Source organism: Amblyomma americanum, chromosome 2, assembly GCF_052857255.1.
Source record: "Amblyomma americanum isolate KBUSLIRL-KWMA chromosome 2, ASM5285725v1, whole genome shotgun sequence".
Taxonomy (NCBI): domain Eukaryota; kingdom Metazoa; phylum Arthropoda; class Arachnida; order Ixodida; family Ixodidae; genus Amblyomma; species Amblyomma americanum.
In genome coordinates, this window is record NC_135498.1 from 23,347,276 (window position 1) to 23,367,557 (window position 20,282).

Below are 20,282 nucleotides of genomic sequence, written 5' to 3' on the forward strand. Positions count from 1 at the left end.
GGCGTTTAGCAGTGGAGGGGGTTTAGCGGAGACGGAGTAGAATTATTTGGAGCAACGGCACAGCATTCACACCACGGCAAAATACTCCTGGTTTGAGTCCCGGTACCACCGCAGTTCTGCTAATATCAGAGTGCTGATGGATTAGGATAACCACGCCAAGGATGCAACCTGATACCGTCGAACAGCGACGATAGAGAACACGCCGTTTTAGCAGAACAGGATTTGGCCACTCCTCAGCAGTACTCGTATTGCCCACTTCGCATCACCATCGATCGTACGCTGTCAGTGAGGTATGGAATCAGGGCCATGGACTGAACTGCACGCTTTTTAGTACTCTGAACGAGTGAAATAGCATCTCCCCACAGAATCCCCCCCCCCCCCCCCCCCCGGAATAAGCGACTGATCTTTCGGTATTCGAGGTAGTACAGTGCTCAGCATTGTTGAGTATTTTACTGCTTCTTTCCCTTCTGAAAGATAAGCTGTGCCTTGTCTGCGTAAGTTCTCTGTCTCGAATTCAGTTTTGGCCCTCTCTAGCCTCATTTTCTCAATTTACAGTTCTATTTGCATTTGGGCATTTGTGCTGAATTTCTTCTTTCTTGATGTCTGGTTTTCCCCTTCTCTTCGTCGACCAAGGGCAAGCGTTCCTTGTGGGCTGACTAGCTCAACATGTCAACCTGTGTTACCTCTGCGTACCTCAGCAGACCCTTGTCTCGGATCCTGGCGGCTGCGCCAGTCACAGATCTTTTCCCCCTCTCGTAGAGTTTGTTGGATCCAGATGTTGCCGTAGTGGTAGAGGGCGGGTCTTGCGAGTGACCCTGGGGACGTACTTAGCGACTGGTGAGTTCAGACACGTGTGAAGGTCTTGTGAAGGTTAGACGCTTGGAAGGCTTTCCTCGAGAAGTTATTACAATACGTACACAACTGGTTTACATGTTCCGAAAGGTTTCGGCCTCTTGCGCAAAAAAAAAAAAAATGCGGGGGAAAGAAGGGTAAGGGGGGAGTTACGTAGTGCATGGTAAAGCGTGAGGGCTGCCGCCGAAGGGGAGCAGGGCAACGCGCCGACAAAGTGGGAAAGACTCAATACAGCGCCGCGCGCAAGTTTTGTGTTCCTCGGCCTAAGCGAGTGAGGAACACAGTGAGGCGTGTGTTCGATATTGTGTACTTTTCTTTTTCGTTGTGACATCTTAAGTTTGAAAGATGGCGGGAAAATCATCTATTGGCTGACGAGTTACGGGCGGGATTGTCTATTGGCTGAGGATGGAGTTTTGGCGAGAATGCAACGGGATGGGTGCGCGCGAAGGAGAGCGCAGGAGGTTGGTGTGTGTCAGGTCGGTCGTGTTCGGCTGGTGGCGGTCTCGGGGTGGTCCCGTGCAGTTGGAGACACGAGTTCTGTGACCGGCGGCCGGACGGGTTGGCCGTTTGGTGGCCGGCGGTGGCCCGGAGTCGGAGAAGTTTGCGGTATTATATTTGGTTAAAGCGGAGAGGCCGAAATCTTTCGGCGCATGTAAACCAGAAGTATACACATTGTAATAAATAGCTGCTCGAGGAAAGCCTTCCAAGTGTCTAACCTTCACAAGACCTGCACGCGTGTCTGAACTCACCAGTCGCGAAGTAAGTCCCTGGGGTCACTCAAGAGGCCCGCCCTCTACAACTCCACGTCAACATCTGGATCAAACAACATCTACGAGAAAGGGAAACAATTCGTGCTCTCGTAATTGCTGTTTGTTGCATTTACGTTTGAGTGTTGTACAAGTATCGAGACTGTCGTTAAAAGGGAGAGTTGCACTTGTAAGACTTTAATGTGTAACTGGTTTTTTTGTGCATATTACCTCTCCCCCCTATCCTCTCTTCCTGTCCCCTCACCTCTTTCATTTCATTTCTCCATTGTGCTTGCTATCTTTTATTTCTGCTGCCCCAGCTCAGGTGTTTCAGTGCCGATGGCAGATGCCGGGATGTTTTCCTTACTTTTTATTGTTATTTTAATAAAACCACTTGATCATCATCTTGTAATATGTGGTAGTAGTTTGTATACATCGGTCTGCTTTTCAGTTTTTGTTTTGTACGTCCCTCTACGCTTTTTCGTCGTTGTAACTTGCTTTGTGCTGTGCGTACAGCATGTGTACGCAAAATATTCTTGGTGAGGAGCAGTTGGCATCGCGGGCTGTCGCGCAAGGGGGCCATCGGGTTGTGCACACCCAGCAGCCACAGCTATGGCGATCCTTCGTTTTCCTTGTAGCTTTCTGCCGGAGTTTCTGCCGGAGCGCAGCATTATAGGAAAATGGCTTTAAACCAAGAATCTTATTAAAATTGAAGTAGCAAATGTAGCATTTCAAGAGTCAGCTCCCTTGCAAAGTTGCAGCTGCTATCTGAACAAAAGAGGCCTCCCGCATCGATGCGCTTACACCGCACACCACCACTGCATAGATTTCGCAAAGGCTCAATCTCATCAAAGTTTCCAGAATGCCCATCTCACTTCACAAACCGAGAACCTCAAAGGATCACCCCGACTCGAAGCGAATGCATCTTGAGACTGCTCCTTTGAGAGTCTGCCGAAGTATTTCGTTAAGATCAGGAAGACAAGATTCTAAACCTAAGACTCAAGGGTTATGTAGCAAGCAAGAAGTCTACATTCTGGCATGCTATGGAAAGAAATGAACGCCTTATTTTACTGCACATCACTGAAGACGAAGCTGCGTGCGTTAAATATTCAGTTGCAGTAAAAGCTTGCCTTATCGTGACAGTTTGCTTTGTAAAAACGTCGTTAACGAAACTGGGCACCAATTCAGCAAGAAAGCGGTGATGGAGCTACTTGTGAGCTTTGCGAACAGCAGTGTCGACTTCGAAGTCCTAAGTCCATCCACCAATAAGGACACCTGCAAGCAGATTCTTCGGCTTGCTGTGTTGTAATTAGGTGGACAGCGTAAGTGTATATATCGTCTTGAAAGCAAAATTATTGACTTAAAGCATAATCTAGAATATAATAAATACATGCCCCAAAAAACCGTACAAACGCAGCTGTGAAGCTAATCAAGTGCGTTTCACTTTTCATTACAGCTGAGCTCCATAAAACTGTAGACACAGAAATAAAGAAGGAAAAGATTTAAAACAGAGGTAAATTTATTTAAAGTAATTTTAACCGATTTTTAAGCATTTTTAGCAAGTAGGTTGATGATGTCGCGTTTCGCGTATCGCGTTTTAGCTGGCTTGCGGCCATTGCTTCTAAATAAATGCCGCATAAAGCGCATTCCCTTCATTCTAGCGTTCTTCATTCTAGGGCAGCAGGCGGTAAAACAGAAAGGGAGACACCCACATCTGGAGAGGGATTTCTAGTATTTTGTTAGTTTGCTTTTATCAGGGGGGCCTTAGGTTCGAGCATGTGCGCAACCTTTAGGGGCTGTATACTTTATTGGTACACTGAAACCTGGGAGCGGCCACCTGGAATTGAGGCAGATTGACGATTCGGGCTAGATGGTTCATGTTCACAAGAGACGACGGTATATAGTGCCACCAGAAAAAGGAAGAGTTCGTCACTTTTCAGGTTGTGCGGCCGTCGTTTATTGCAAATGACCTGGAATGACCACCCGAACTTATTTATTAACGAAACCTTTGAAATAGGATGCAAAAGCACCAAACAACAGTCCAGGTAAAAGCTCCGTGCTCAGCAGCTTATTTGACAGCAGTTAGGCTTTAACTATATGTTTCGAAAACTAAGGTCGTGCAGAGCTGATCCTCTGAGTGAGAGCATCTAGCTTAAGATAGTTCTTTCATCTTCTGCACCATCGCTTCATCACCCCCGAATCATCCACTTTTGCAAGGGTCTGAGCACTACCGAAGAAAGAGAGTCATCAAATTTACTGCTGGATTACTCACCTCATAAATCTTTGCGCCGACTTTAACGATCTGTTCTTTCATCTCGTCTAATGTGTCATCGAATATCGTAATCAATTCTGGCAGCACTTGCTCGTACTTTTTTCCGCCCAGCGTAACCGCGTAGAAGGTCGGTTCCATAATGCCCATGTCGGGGATAGAAACCTGAAAAGTTCAGAGGTGTTTTATCCGAAGAACGATCATTTCTGAAACCATAAACACGGTTTATATCACCGCTTGCCGAGCACGCGTCAATGTTGTAGTCTAAGAATATGGTTTATGGGGGCTAACGTCCCAAAGGGACTCGGGCTATGAGGGACGCCTTAGTGAAGGGCGCCGGAAACTTCCACTACCTGGGGTTCTTTAACGTGCACTGACATCGTACAGTACACAGGCCCTCTAGAATTTCACCTCCATCGAAATTGGACCACTGCTCTCTTTACTGCCTTTAAGGGGAAGTTACCGTGAGAGATGAGCGAAGTATATTGGCATAGAATCCGGAGAAATACTAGTGGTTTGGCAGTGATTTGTTTAGTATTAAGGGAGTAATTACTTATCAGCGTCCACTCAAACGCAGCCATACAGCTACACAGATTATTTCTTTAACAGCGAACGAAGTTCCGCATAGATTCTGCAGACGAGGCGAGCTTGAAAGCTGGTTCTTCTGCGCACTGACGTCCACGGGGCAGGGGACGCGCGGTGAGGTGAGTCGCCCTAATCGGTTCGAGCTACTGTGAGCAAGGATTCTTAAAAATTATTTTTAAATTATAAACTCCACGCAGAGTTTTCAGCGTTGACTCGAATACCCACAAAGACACCCCTCTACAGATCTGTTGCACCAGAATATGCAGAAGAGTGGCGGATCGGCCTATATATTTGGTGTACGTTTGTCATTTTTCGCAAGCGCTATAAGAACACGGACAAAGAGTGAACAGACCGCACTCGTCCATGTCTGCTCCCTCTTTGTTCGTGTTCTTCTAGCGCTTGCGAAAAATGACCAGAATATGCCCCTCAAAATGATTTCAGGGTCCCTTTAAATACTTGGCGGGATCCTATCACGGCTCACTGGACGTAGCAGTTGGCGAAGAGGACGGCTGGAAACACGCCGAAGGATCAGCTTCTGAACAAGCGATCACCCGCCGCGGTGGCTGAGTGGTTAGGGCGCTCGGCTACTGATATGAAGTACCCGGGCTCGAACCCGACCGCGGCGGCTGCGTTCCGATGGAGGCGAAATGCAAAGGCGCCCGTGTGCTGTGCGATGTCAGTGCACGTTAAAGATCCCCGGATGGTAGAAATTATTCCGGAGCCCTCCACTACGGCACCTCTTCCTTCCTTTCTTCTTTCATTCACTCCTTTATCCCTTCCCTTACGGCGCGGTTCAGGTGTCAGCCGAGATGTGAGACAGATACTGCGCCATTTCCTTTTCCCAACAACCAATTTACATTACAAGTGATCAGCAGTGGGCGAAGTCCGGCCGCATGAACGAATTCAATAATAATAATAATAATAATAATAATAATAATAATAATAATAATAATAATAATAATAATAATAATAATAATAATAATAATAATAATTGGTTTTGTGGGAAAGAAAATGGCGCAGTAGCTGTCTCATATACCGGTGGACACCTGAACCGCGCCGTAATGGAAGGGATAAAGGACGGAGTGAAATAAAGGAAGCGGTGCCGTAGTGGAGGGCTAAGGAATAATTTCGACCACCTGGGGATCTTTAACGTGCACTGACATCGCACAGCACACGGGCGCCTTAGCGTTTTTCCTCCATAAAAACGCAGCCGCCGCGGTCGGGTTCGAACCCGGGAACTCCGGATCAGTAGCCGAGCGCCCGAACCACTGAGCCACCACACCATGACTTTATGAGCGCCGATTCGGGGTAAAGCGAAGCGATTCCTCGTTTCGCAAGTTTATAATGAGATGAGTCAAAAAGTAGCACCTGCTTCTTCGCGCACAGGGAATACGACCAACAGACCCGTTCACCACACAACTGAAGTTTCAAGTCTAGAAATTGTAATGAATTATGGTCAGGAAGTTCATGTGTGATCTCAGAGCCTTTTTCCATGCCCTCTAAATGAAAATAAGACACTGACCACTGTTTCCTTCAGGTTGTGAAAACATTTTTTATTTAAAAAAAATCGAAATCAACAACATACCTAAAAACATTAAAAACCTTGTTATTTGGTAAAACCTGCTGCAGGGCTCGCTCCAACTGATATTTTAAAAAAGTGACATATAGCGCAGGTTCCACACAGGACCCAATACCTGATATCTGCAGAAAAAACTGCTGATCAAAAATAATAAATGTAGATAAGTAGATAAGTAGATAATAGAAGTAAAACTGTAATAAAGTTTTAAAAATTACCAATGGAAACACCAGCTGAGCTCTGAAATGAAATCGGGTCATTTTCTTCAATGGACTCCCTAACAGAGGAGAATAAGGCACCATGCCATGAGGAACCGACTAGAATAAATCTACAACATTCCATAAATATTTAAATATGAACCAAAACCAACTAGCCCAACAGGGAGTTCTATTAAACGATACTTTACCGAGATGTGATCACATGGTGGGCTGCACTGAAAATGGCTGGTTTCACCGCAAGACTGACTAATCCGATTGTCAATATCCTCATTTCCTTGATATTGAAGTGCTCTATTATTGAAATATGAGGCACTATCTTTTCATTTCTGCCATATAATCATGACACGCCTCGGCCAGCGGTCGGTCCCTTTAAACCATGGGCGATCGCATGCGGAACACGCTGTGTTGAACAAATTCTCCTGAATATAGCATTCGATCGTTTCAAGTCCAGCTTTCTGGGGCAAAAATTTTGAAAATTGAAAAACTGTAAGACACTGTTATTTAAATATTGAAGGTGATGGTAGATTATTTTTATAAGTAGCAAAATCTTTCTTGTAAAGTGTTTCCAGACTGCCATAGAAAACCAATGGGGAACGCTTTTGGCGATAGCAAAAATACAAGACTGCGTCGGTTGATCTGCGGATATATTGATTCTTATAGTGAAATCTTACGTTATAAAAAAAATTGCGTTGAAAATTGAAAAAATGGTTTTGGGGAAACGAAATGACGCAGTATCCGTCTCACATCTCGGTGGACACCTGAACCGCGCCGTAAGGGAAGGGATAAAGGAGAGAGTGAAAGAAGAAAGAGGTGCCGTTGTGGAGGGCTCCGGAATAATTTCGACCACCTGGGTATCTTTAACGTGCACTGAGATCGCACAGCACACGGGCGCCTTTGCGTTTCGCCTCCATCGAAATGCGGCCGCAGCGGTCGGGTTCAAACCCGGGTACTCCGGATCAGTAGCCGAGCGCCCTAACCACTGAGCCACCGCGGCGAGTTTTAAAAAAAAATGCGTTCATAAACGTTTTCCCGCCCAAAAATGCTGTTGTCCACAATTGCTGCGTATGTATGGCGCCTTCGCTCTTTGGGGTCTCGCCCTGCGCTTGTCTTCCGTCTCGGTGGTGGTGCAAGCGGTAGGACTAAGTAATGTGAAAGTGCAAGAATATGAATTGTTGCATGCGTATATCTGAGCTCCAATACACTGTAGCGCAGCAAAAGACGAGGACACAAGAGACGAGAGACGAACACCACGAGCGCTAACTTCCAACAAATTTTATTCTCCTGAAGCATCACATTTATACACCAGAAAACAGTAATCACACGTGCGAACAGTATCGATTTCTTAGAAAAACGAGCTCTTTATCTGAGAGGAGAATGGGAGGTGTGCTTACACACGAGCATCCTGACCTATTTATCTTTTCGGCTTCAATGATTTCGCGCGTTAACCTTTCTCTACTTTTTCCTATTACAAGACTTTTATCAAAGAAACGCTTACAGGGTTTTGACTTGCATGCGAGAATGTGGTCAACCAGCGGTCCGCCTTGCCCGTTTCTGACGTTGCGAGCGTGTTCCATTAGGCGTTCGTTCAGACATCTCCCCGTCTGGCCGATATAGTGTTTCCCGCATGACAAGGGAATTTGATATACAACACCTTCATCGCACGTGACGTAGGGCTCCTGGTGCCTAGTTACGCATCCGCGCGCTTTGTTGGTGTTGGTTTTTCCCCGTTTGCACAACGTTGCCAGTTTTTTCGGCGCCGAGAACACGACGGTCGCATTCGCTCGTTGACCAATTCTTTTTAAATTGTGGGAAATCTTGTGTAGATAAGGTAATACAACAAGGCTTTTCCGTTCACGAGGAACTGGGTTTGGATTACATTGATTTTCTGGTTTCATTCTCTTAACAAGCTTTTCTGCAACAGAAACTTGAACATGGGAGGGGTATCCGGCATTAGTAAGCCTCTTGGATTGCTCTTGAAAACTATCGGTCATCATGCGCGGACAAGATTTCTGGAGAGCATTTCGAAAACATAAATTGACAATACCTCTTTTTATAAGTTTTGAATGAGCGGAGTGATATGACAGCATCGGCTTGTTGCTTCGCGGCTGGTAGGCCCAGCATATGTGATGAGCGTGAAAGGTGAAGTTAATATCTAAAATCTAATGGAGTTATCGATGGGCAATTCGCATGTTAAAACAAGCGGTTTAAAATGTTCTGTCAAGGTAGTTAAAATGCTATGAGCCTTTGACTCAAGTGAGCCTTGGTCACACTTAACAAGAATAAAAAAGTAATCAACAAATCTAAAGACCTTGATTACGTCCAAGCTGTCAAGGTGGCTGGAAACAGCCTTGTCAAGTTTTGTTAAAAACATATTACTCAGAATTGGCGCTATGCACGACCCGATGCATATCCCTTCTTTCTGAAGGTATGGTTTTCCTTCCCAGTTAATGAACGTTGACTGCAAGTAAATAGCTAAAATTTCTAAAAACTGCTCGCCGACACACCCGCCGCATTCTGGAAAGCAACACACCCGAACTCATCTATGCACTCCTCTACACAGCACAGCACCTTGTCGTTCGGCAGCGAGTAATATAGATCCTTAACATCCACTGAAAACGCAACCATGCTGTTATCAGAGCGCGACCGAACAATGCCTAAATTTCGTCAGATTTCTTAACCATAAAGGGGTCGTCAGGCGGTAAAAGGTTAAGTTTGCTTTGTAAGTACATTGAAACCGTTTTTTGCCATGTGCCAGTTTCAGAGATGATCACCCTGAATGGTTTTTCCGGTTCTGAGCGCGTGTGCTGCGTGTGATAATTCTGCAAGGCCAGTTTTGCAGTTCATGAAGGCGCGTTTCACGCTATCTGAACAGGGTTCATTGAGCAGAAAAAATTGTGCTTACCGCGAGGTCGTAGTGTGGCGTTGTAGGATCAGGGGGGTGGTTTTCGCCTATGGTCGGTCTTGGACCATCCGTCAACAACCTTTTCGTGCCGCTGTGCACCCACTCGAGATGAAACAAACAGTCGATTCCATATTTCTGCGCATTTTCAAAGATTGTCTTATGTGTATCTGCCTTTCCAATCCCATCCTTGAAATTGGTCACATCGATACCAGAGAGTGCCGTGAGGGTGGCAGCAGGATCCATTTCTGAAGGAAAGGATGGAGAACAGAATAGAAACTAAGTTATCTCATTCCAGCAGCGAACACGCTGAAAACCAGTCTGTTGATGATGATGCCGAAAGGCGTGTCAGGTATGGTAAGTGGGGTTTAACGTTCCAAAGCTGCGCATGCGCTGCGGGAGACCACTGTAGTGGAGTGATTTCGACCACCTGTAGTCCCCTTTAAGGTGCACTGACGTCGCACAGCACTTTGCACTTCACCTCCATAGAAGTGCGGCTGCTGCTTGCCGGGATTCGATCCCGTGTCCTTGGGTTCGGAAGGCGAACGCCATAGCAGCGAAACCACCGCGGCAGGTAATATATGCTAGGAAAGCTAGTTAGCGGGTTTCGTTAAGAGGCGACAACAAAAGGGTTCCGTCTGGGAGTGACAGAGCAGAGGGATTTAGAAAATACCGGTTTTATTTTTTTTTAATGAAGCTGTTGTCTCCCCTTCCTTTGGAGTGGGACCATTGGTGCTTTGTACCCCTTTCACCCTAACATTTCGAAGGCCCTCTAACCGATAGACTCAAAATACAGCTGCTCGGTTCAATCTCTCTAACTACAACAAAACTGCAAGCATAACCAGCATGAAATCTAGTCTCGGTCTGCAATCCCTTGCGTCCCGTCGTCGAGCACTTCTTCTTCGCCTTTTTCATAAACTTCTTCACCATTCTTACCTACGCGAAGAACTTATTGCACCCCCACAGTACGTGTCATCACGCATGGATCACGCCCACAAGGTTGGAATACCATTCTGCCGAACGAAAACCTACTTTCATTCATTTTTACCTCGACCATCCGAAGAGTGGAATCAGCTTCCCGCACCACTGGCACTGATCGATGATCACCGTTTATTTCAAGATGCATTAGCTAACGCTGTACAACTAGCAACCTTCCGTAATATTGTGCTCATATTTCTATGTTTTGTTACATTGTATAACTACTCCCCTCTATAATGCCGTATGGCCCTGAGGGTATTTAAAATAAAATAAATAAAAGGCCATTGAGCCCTGTTTCGATGGCCGTCGAGTCAACGGAGCAGCTCGGAACTCGAAAGGGCTCCGAGAGGCGGTAGCGCGCGCTCTTGGACGCAGAGGGATCAGAGCAACGCACTGGGGAACAAAATCAGAGCAGTATAATAGCTGGAAAACTATGAACATTCAAAATATAATTTTGCAGAAAAAAAAGGACAGGTCGGGCCTCCAGAACTTTGCTGTAAGCATACTACCATTGTTGCCAGCGACACAAAAACAACCATCACCCGATTCGTCAAAAGTGCATGAACGCGGCATGAAAATGAAAGAAACGAAATTCACTTCAAGAGTGTAGATACACATCAAAAATAAACATATGTTTTTAACCTTTTCAGTTTAAACTTGTAAGAAGATTGCTTTGCATGCCTTCAAGATTACTGGTGGCGATGGTGGCGCCGCACTGCGGGCCTGTCTCCACGGACATGTGTCTGTCTATAATGTTGCATATATGAGATGTAGTCTATAGAAGTTTGGAAATGTCTGTATCCGCCGCCAAGAAACGTCATCTGGGTTGTCTAATTTCCTACGAGGTGGGGGGAGGTGTCTCCTTTCAAGACGCTGAAACTCGAGGCGTTCGTTATACCTGGAAGGTAGAGCGGTAAAAGCGAGTGCGGTTTGTGGCCCCGCCTCGAGCTAGAGCATGTGCCCTCTCATTTCCCTCCATTCCTTCGAGACCTGGGGTCCAGGTAATTTGATGGGTGTTTGGCGAGGGGCGTAGTGCCCATGAGCCGGCTGACCTGCCTGGGAACTCGGCCTCTTGGGAAGTTTCTACGCACGTGTTGTGTTATCACATGAGCACTTTGGCCTTGGGTCTCGTATGTCTAATGGCAATGGCCGCTGGTGTTTCGGCTCTTACAGAAGCAGTGAATAGAGCGGAGAAGCGGTGGTCCACTGCCGCCATTGCGTACTTGTCGTGGTCCGGGAATGCTGAGAAGTCCATGTAGTCTGCCTGTGTGAACGTCTTTAAGCCTATGTTTCCGTATCGGAGCCACGCTGATACACTTTCTGTGTTATTTTTCTAGAGAGGGTCGAGCATCCAGTGCGCGGATGCCCGCAACCGTGCCCACTCGGCGTAGGAGAGCTCGTCCAGCTTCGGTAGTCTGAAGCCAGAGCGCTTGGGATGCGCGGATGGCTTCTATTAGTTGTGTAAAGGTGGTGAAGATTCCAAGGGTAGTCAGACGCTCCATCGAGGTGTTTTTATAAAGGTAAAGGGCCGTCCTGTGATGGTGTCGACTTGCTGCTCCACTCCCTTTTTTTACAAGGAAAGAACGACCAGCCGGCACGGCAACCTTAAAACCAGTTATGTCCGAATGAGATCGCCAAGAGAGCGCCCCTCGGAGCGCAAGTGATGGAGCGAAGTCCTCACTACTGTCTCGAGCAACGCGAGACACCACAGCGGTGAGCGCGGAAGTGCCTTGCTCTAGCGACCGAGGCGCCGGCACGCCTTATCGCCTCCTCCTCGAGGCACGTCTGTCATGGCTCTGACCACAATTACGGAGTGCGGCATGAACACAATGAACAACAATCTCACTAGCCTCGTTTACTTGAACACGACAGCGGCGGGTCGAGCCAGGAGATCGAACTGAGCAATGTCAGCGCACCCCGATGACTGCGCGCTTACATGAACTCGATTTTAGCGAATCGAGACGGGTTCAACTGCAGCGACACCAACCGTTGACAAGCGAAAATCAGGTTCGCATTTGTCATCTCCCCACCCACTAACCCGACTCTTCGACTCGATCCCGTTTACATCCTATCTGCCGTTGGGGTCGAGCGAGTCAACCCCCCGCCCCCCACCCCCTGCAGCGGTGTTGGCTGTACTCCCTCTCTCGACTCCCGGAGCAGACTCTGCGGTGTTTACTGAACCAAGTAACCGGTTTTCAACTCAACTCCTCAACTCAACCCAGTCATGTAAACGCCGCTAGAGTCACTAAATCTTTATTTAGTGACTCTAAACGCCGCTACTGGTGCATGCGCCGCCCCGGCAGCGCTAGAAAAATATTTTCCCTCTAATATCTGCTCGACTACACAATGTTGTGTTGCCTGCTGTGCTCTGCGATGGAGAGGCGCAAAAAACGGCATAACTTTAAACAAAAATCACCCCGATTAAAACTTCGTAAATGAAAGGCAGTAATCTGTTCTACTAAACCCGCCATCATTTGTATTTTTACTTGGACCATGTCAAACGTCCCAGACGATAAGCTCGACTATCTTCGATTTTCTAAAGAAATTTTCGGTAACTTATCGCAACATGTGTAATCCAAGCCTAAAATATTTTTGCCGAAAAAAAGTCATTCGTGAGGGGAGTTCTGTTTGAACATTTACGAAATGGCATGAGGCCAGGCATGGATGCTTATGGTTCAAAAGGAACTTTTCTGCAACTTGAGTACATTTTATTTCGACGTGTATTCAGTTTCATCAGCTGTAACATTTTTTAGAGGCACTAGACATCTAGGGAAGCAAGATGGCTGTTTCCTTATTTCCGAGAGCAAGTTGACGTTTTAAAAATTGTCAAAATATAGTAATTTTTATATTTTATTAAACATGTAAAATTCTAAAAAGTGCAATATTTATACCATGCAAAAAAACACGATCAGAATCATGTCTAGAGCCAGAATCTGTGCAAATGTTAAAAACTATGTGGAGTGTTTTTCTTTGGATTTATTTATTTTTGAGCAATGCCTGCTCGCATGCCATCTTGAAGCGTTCAAACAGAACTCACTTCAGGAATAACTTTTTTTCGGCAAAAATATTTTAGGCTTAGATTACGCACATTGTGATAAGTTTCCAAGAAATTTTTTTAACAAATCGGAGATGGTAGGGCGTATCGTCTGGAACGTTTGGCGTGGAATGACCCCTCCATGACTTGCGCTTCCGGGCCAAGCCACATGCAGACAAGGAAATAACGGGGTTCAAAGAATTTCAGCAAAAGAAACGATGAAAATTGGAAGGGACACTTAATCTCCGCCTTAACAGTGTGACTCGATAGCGTTAATCGATTAATGCCCATGCAGGTATGCTAAATTATAGTCATTCCCTACTTCACATTCCTAGATCCCCGGGAGTCCTCTTCCCCCTCTTGGCACAGTGCTGCAGCGGTTAAGCGATGTGCCACTATCCTACGATGGCAGGTGCTGCCATCGTAGCGCGGGAAGAGCAACCTTGGTCACACAAGCCCCGCCGGCGGCAGCACCTGCCATCGTATGGCCGGTGCTGCCATCGTTGCTCGGGAAGAGCAACCTTGGTCGCACAAGCCCCGCCGGCGGCAGCACTTGCCATCGTAGGACAGTGGCGAATACAACCACCGCTCGCGACCAATCATCAATTTAACTGTCACCCGCCACGGTGCGTAGTTTGCTGAAAACCCGGAAGGCATGTTGTGATGACGCCACAAATAAAGTAATACGTCAACTATAGGTGGCGCACCTGCGTCTTATATTTCTTCTCTGAGAATTTTTCGAGCATTTTTCGCTTACGGTCGACGACGACGACGCCGAATTTTCTGTGACACGAGCTCCTTAATACTATCGCTTAAATATAGGGCAATTAACATCTCACTCAAAGCTGTCCATAAGACGTCCCTTTAACGTCTACTCACGAGCTCCAAGGGCGTCTCCTCCTTTGCACTGTGAGGCCCAATTAGCAGCTTCCTTCTTGAGCGTTGTCTGGTCGCCCCAAATCTTGTATGCGTTGGCTGCGAGACAAACGAGAAGGGAAATAAGCAAGACAGCTTTGTGTGCACTAATACTGGCGCACGCTTCGACCAGTAGCTTTTGTGCGACATCAAACGCACACGACTATTTGCACTGCGATCGAAGAACAGACTGCGAAAGGCACGGGCCTTCGCATGGCGCCCTTGCCGGCCGTCGATCGCTGCTATGTTACGCTTCTGTAAACATGTTTGACAAGTGAATACCTTTACAATGAATTGGTGACCACGAGTGTAATCAACTACTTGCCAGATACTTGACACGTTTATGTTCCTTCGCTTCACTTTCCTTCCTACTGGCGTTTAATAATAATAATTGGTTTTGGGGGAAAGAAATGGCGCAGTATCTGTCTCATATATCATTGGACGCCTGAACCGCGCCGTAAGGGAAGGAATAAGGAGGGAGTGAAAGAAGAAAGGAAGAGAGAGGTGCCGTAGTGGAGGGCTCCGGAATAATTTCGACCACCTGGGTATCTTTAACGTGTACTGGCATCGCACAGCACACGGGCTCCTCCCATACAAAAATGTCCTATGGGTGGCTATAGAAGTTTGGCCCAGATAGCTATAGACCTATCCTATTTCTGTCTATAGCTGTCTATACAGGCTGATATATTTTTCTATTGAGAGCTTAAGACAATTGTATGGTTCAAAAGCTATAGCTTTAGTGGCATAGATTTTTCAATAGCTGGCAATTAGCACCTCTATGGGTGCTTATAGACGTTCATAAAAGGCCATAGACGGACATAGCTTTTTCCATATACGCCCATAGGACTTTTTTGTATGGGCTTAGCGTTTTTCCTCCATAAAAACGCAGCCGCCGCGGTCGGGTTCGAGCCCGGCAACTCCGGATCAGTAGTCGAGTGCCCTAACCACTGAGCCACCGCGGCGGGCGCACAGTGCACTTTCAATAAGTTCACCTCAACATCCTATTTCAGTATTGAGGGACCTGTCAAAAATAATTTGAAATAGAGAGTCCCGGCACCTGGTGCGCCGAAGTACAAACAACGATTCTGACAAGCTGAACAACGGCAGTCGTATATACTCGAGCGAAGCCTACGAGTCGTGGCGGGCGTAGAAGCCGTAGGGACCACGCACAGCGTGCCAGGAAACGAACAAACAAAATAAAGAGAAAAGTTGGGGCTACCGCGACGAAGCTGGGCCTTAAAGAGGCCCCGAAACACATTTTCAGTGCATTGTTTTGCCTATTGGTTGCATAGAATGAGTTATAGTGATGCTATTAGCATCGGTCGTACCACGTATACTGGGGTTTTTAATATTTTAATTAGCTCGCAAAAACAAATTCGTGGCGCTGGCGGTGTCACCATACAGTGGCGATTTTTAGCAGCGGATATGACATCATTTAGTGCGAGCTTGATGATTGGACAAAGAGTAAATATACTGCAAGTTGTGTTAATAATTAGAGGTACGTTTTGTCAAGTTTTTGTGTCTTATATTACATTAACAAAACCAACTTGTTTGCCCTAGATAAAAGCACTGTAAATAAAGTAAAACAAAAATACACCACCAGAGGCTCTGGCTATTTTTTGCATCGAAGGACTTTGCGCCTCTCTGTAAACATCCTACGACCTAGCACTCAACACTTATGGCTACTCTATGTATCTGAGAGCAGCTTCGCGGAATCAATCCGATCGAGCCATTGCACTCTATAAGCGTTCGTTTCGGTTCCAAGAAAGGATGCGTTCGTTTCACATTTAGCAGGCAGTGCGCAATGTCAGCTTGAGGAGGATCACCGGGCGGCGGCGCCAGATGGCGCCACGCTCCGATCAATAGCGCGCGTTCCTTGCTCGCCGTGACCAACCAGCGCGCTAGGAGCGACGAGCGATGATTGGTGGTAAGCAGTAGGTAGCTGTACGCGCTATGCTAAATATGTCTGATATTTTGCGCAGGCTGTCACACCGTCGCAGTATCTTGCGCTCGAGTTCGGATCCATAAGTAAGGGAACGTCACTACTCAGTGTTCCCTTCTGCGCCGTCGCCGATACGGTGAAGCATCGCTGGGTCACCTGGGCGTTCACATGGTTGTTGTAACCGTGCAAACGGCGCTGCCAGCCTTGGCATGAACGAGTCACAGAGAACAGGCAACCATGGAGTGCAAACTTCCGCCACGTGCTCAGATAGGCTGTTTTGATTGGTCGTCCCGAGTGTCGTCATTGGGAGACCAATCAAAACAGTATATCTTCAAAACAATGTTACGTAACCGCCTCTTCTGAGCTCTTTTCTTCCACGGGTGCAGACACTGATAGCCCTTTAAGGTGCGGTAAGCGGATTTTGCTTTGCAAACGTGATGTCATTCACATGACGTTTCAGTTCGACGCCACATCGCGAGGCAGCACCTATCGCGCTGCTATTTTTTTTCGTCACTTCTTCGCATCGCAGTTCAGCATAATTCATTTAATCAACGCACGCCAGTAGCGTTCGCATGCAGCCTCAAGCACCTGCACGCTAGACCAATACTTATCGTACATAGGAGGATTGTGTCCTTTTTCACGATATCCTTGATGGTGTACGCCTTGGCCGCCGGGCACACGGCGCCGAAGTAGTCGTCGCAGGGCTTCGCCTCTCGGGCAGTCTTGGTCACTTCCGCTGTAAGGGAAAGGCGACGAGCATCGATGCCTCGGTTAGTGCCCTTATAAAAATGGTCTATAGACAGTCTATAGACTTCTTATAGACTTTATTGTCTTTATATAAGTATTTCTTTTTGTCTTTTCACAGTCTATAGACTGTCTGTAGACAAAAGTCTACTAAAAGTGTACGGTCATAAATCAATAGATTGTCTATAGACCGTCTATAGGATTTGTATTGCCTATAGACTGTTCTCTAGGGTTTGTCGATAGGGTGTCTACAGATTGTCTAAACAAATTTTTGTAAGGAAGGACACCATGAGGTCAAATTGGTGGACGACATACATTCAGCAGTGTGACAAAATAGCTACTGGCCAGCATTATATGACATTTAGAACACTAGGGTCGTATATCACATGAACTGGACTGGACTGTGTGAACAATTGAACTTGAAATAAATGAGATTAAGCGACTGGAATGAGGCGCAGGAAAGTGCGAAAGGTAAAGGTGTACGAATATTCGAAATTTCTAATAGCTAATTCAATATCCTTCCATTCGATTCACTGCGCGAATCATAGAGTGCTTACTTGAAATGATTCGCAGCTAATCAAATCCTCTGTAAAGTTTTCGCGAATCGAGCTATCTTGGGCAACACTACTGCGAGCCAGTTGCGGAATATTGTAAGATACTGTTGTGAGCATATTGATGGGAATGCTCTAACCTTCAAGTTTGTACTACGCTCGCAACGAGTAGCTAAGAGAACTTAAGACTGCCGTAGGTAACCAACGATGTTTGTAAATTTTGAGAATAATTATGCGGTAACTGTGCAATATTGTAAAATGTTGTAAGCGTATCGATGGGAATGGTCTAATCTTTCGATGCGTAGCAGAATCTTGCTTTTAAACTTTGTCGGGCGCTACCACCGAATAGTTAAGAGTGACGTCGCAAGGTCACGCGAACTCTCTCGACCAATCAGCGCATTTCGTGACATCGGACGGCGAATTTTGCTCCTGACGTGAACTCTAATGACGTAGCATTAATAACGTTCACTCAAGTCGCATATGGTTTCCATCGTTAGCTTGTACTATTGCATATTCTAATTCGGTACGGCTATGAATCCAACATCGCTGATACCAGTTCACTACTCAGTGAGCGCTTCTAGACGACAGTTATTTTCGAAGCAAACACAGGCACATAGTGCGGCGCTCTTTGCTGACAAACCGCAGCACGCCACCAAAGTAACTGATTATCACCGTCACACGTGATTCCGTCACATAAGTGAGCAGGTCGTGGCCTGCTTGGCGGCTTCACGAGGACGGGCCTCTCGGAAGTGCCGTCGGTACACACTCAACAATTCCGCACCCATATGAGTGCAAATCAGCTTGTCCCCAGACGAACACCCATCATCACCTAGTGGGTGCTGTGAAAGAGTGCTGAGATCAGCACCCTTCAGGAAGGATGCACAGCATGGAAGTTTAGAGGGTGTGCATCAATCCAAGGCTTTTGCTTCATGGGTGAATCAATGTGGAGCACCCTTCCAGCATGCATGCAGAGGTGTTATGGAAAAATGGTACCCTTTAATAAGGGTATAACCATTACGTCCTCTAAAGTATCATTTAGTGAAGTCCTGTGCGGCCGATTTCCGTAATTTAAATCGAATTAAAAGTCCCGGCTCCCGTATTTTTTTTTAACTCAACGCTGAAGGTAGGAGGAGTCAACCAACGCGTGGAGTGCCTTTCAGCCAGTCGCGTGACGGATTGCCGCTCTGCCATCAGCGGAGTGATATGTAAATCAGAGTCCATGCGTATTGTTATTTCCGTGGGCCTAATTGGCGGCTACGTTGTCTGCGACTGAAACTATTTATTCACAGAAACCTAAAAAAACAAAATAAAAGTGAAAGCGAAGCCGCCACGGGACTGGCTGAAAGGTACTCCACGCGTTAGTTGACTCCTCCTACCTTCAGCGTTGAGTTCAAAAAAATGTGATAGCCGGAACGTTTAATTCGATTTAAGTTAGGGAAATCGGCCGCACAGGACAGCAATTCTAAGTTTCTAAGAATGCTCGGATCGTGTAGATCGAGTTCCCGCGGTAAAAAGACGTACGAGTTCAGATTCCTCTTTAGTGCACATTTAAAGTTTCGGCGACCACCACCCGAAGGTTGGACGAAGCGATTAAATGTCGAACACGGCCATCGCCGACTACTTCGTACTGCGGCTACCACCGTTTCTAGCCTCAGATAAGTGAAATTCCCTCTACATCTGTTGTAGGGAGCAGAAAAACGAGCGAAGAAACGAACACGTCAGGGAGAGCAAGCGGATTCGTAAAGGTACAGACAGTGAACTGTATTGCACGTGGGAGGCGATAACAGACACGCTTGGAACAGGATCACTTTCAGATTCTGATCACACTGACTGCGAGACGGAAAAGAAACAAAAGCAATAATAGTCAGAACTGTCCAATGGGACAACTTTGCATATAGACCTTTCCACTTAGGAGGGTTCTTAGCTCGCCTTTTTTTTTTACCGCGGGAACTCGATCTACACGTTCTGAACATTCTTAGAAACTTCTAATCACTATCCAGAAGAGGAACATCAAACTATATTTAACTTACCTCCGAGACTAGGAGGAGTCAATTAACTCATGGAGTGCCTTTCAGCCAGTCGCGTGGCGGCTTCGCTTTCACTTTTATTTTGTTTTTAAGGTTTGCGTGAATAAATAGTTTCAATCACAGAAAGCACAGCCGCAAATTAGGCCCACGGACCTAAATATACGTGTGGGCTCTTTGCTTTCGCAGGTCACTCAGCGTATCATTACGTGGCAAGAATTAATTTTCAGCAGCGCTAGACAACAAGACCATACATTGGAAGCGGCAAACACGTCTCTTCCAATGTCTGGTCCTGTTGTCTAGCCCAGTTGGATGTTAATTGTTGACATGGAGCACCAACCCGCCCAGTCTACCATCTTATTACTACGTGTCACTCCGCCGATGGCAGAGCGGCAAGACACCACGTGACTGGCTGAAAAGCATTCCGCGCGTTGGCTTGACTCCTCTTAACCTCGGAGGTCACTTCAAAAGAATAGAAGGCAGGAGCCGGGACGTTTAGTCAGATATAACAGGCAAATCGGCCGCACAGGCCAGCAATTCTAAGTTTCTAAAGAATGCTCAGAGCGTGTAGATCGAGCTGCGCGGTGAAATGACGATCTCTGAATCCTCTTTAGTGCACCTTCCTGTGCGTCGCCACATTGCTCACTGGGCTGCTGTGTTCACCACCTGCGCTAGTTCGGTGGAAACGGCAGCGGAACCGGTTTGCAACACCGGAGAGGAGGGGTATCGATATCTTCCTCGCCCGGCGGAAAGGACTATATATACTACGCCGCAGTTGCAAGAACCGATCACAATGCTCCAGTCTACCACGGAGCACGACTTCCTCTTCCCGGCTCGCAGCCAGCTCCTGGCGCATCGGGTCCTCCTCTCCTTCCTCGAGGAGACTGGCCTGAGCATCCTCCTCTAGACCTTCGCCCCGTCCTGCAAGAGGCGATGGATCTGAGTGCAC

At 46.7% G+C, this 20,282-nt stretch overlaps 1 protein-coding gene across 1 annotated transcript in view; it reads right to left on the reverse strand.

Annotated features, from left to right (window-relative positions):
- LOC144118395 (uncharacterized) overlaps nt 1-20,282 on the reverse strand; it is a 94,765-nt gene that overhangs the window by 57,130 nt on the left and 17,353 nt on the right. Inside the window, exons 5-8 of the mRNA XM_077651342.1 lie at nt 16,631-16,750; nt 14,037-14,132; nt 9,149-9,393; nt 3,871-4,032 (exon numbers count right to left, since the gene is read on the reverse strand). Of these exons, the coding sequence (XP_077507468.1) occupies nt 3,871-4,032; nt 9,149-9,393; nt 14,037-14,132; nt 16,631-16,750 (623 nt within the window). The remainder of the gene's footprint in view (nt 1-3,870; nt 4,033-9,148; nt 9,394-14,036; nt 14,133-16,630; nt 16,751-20,282) is intronic.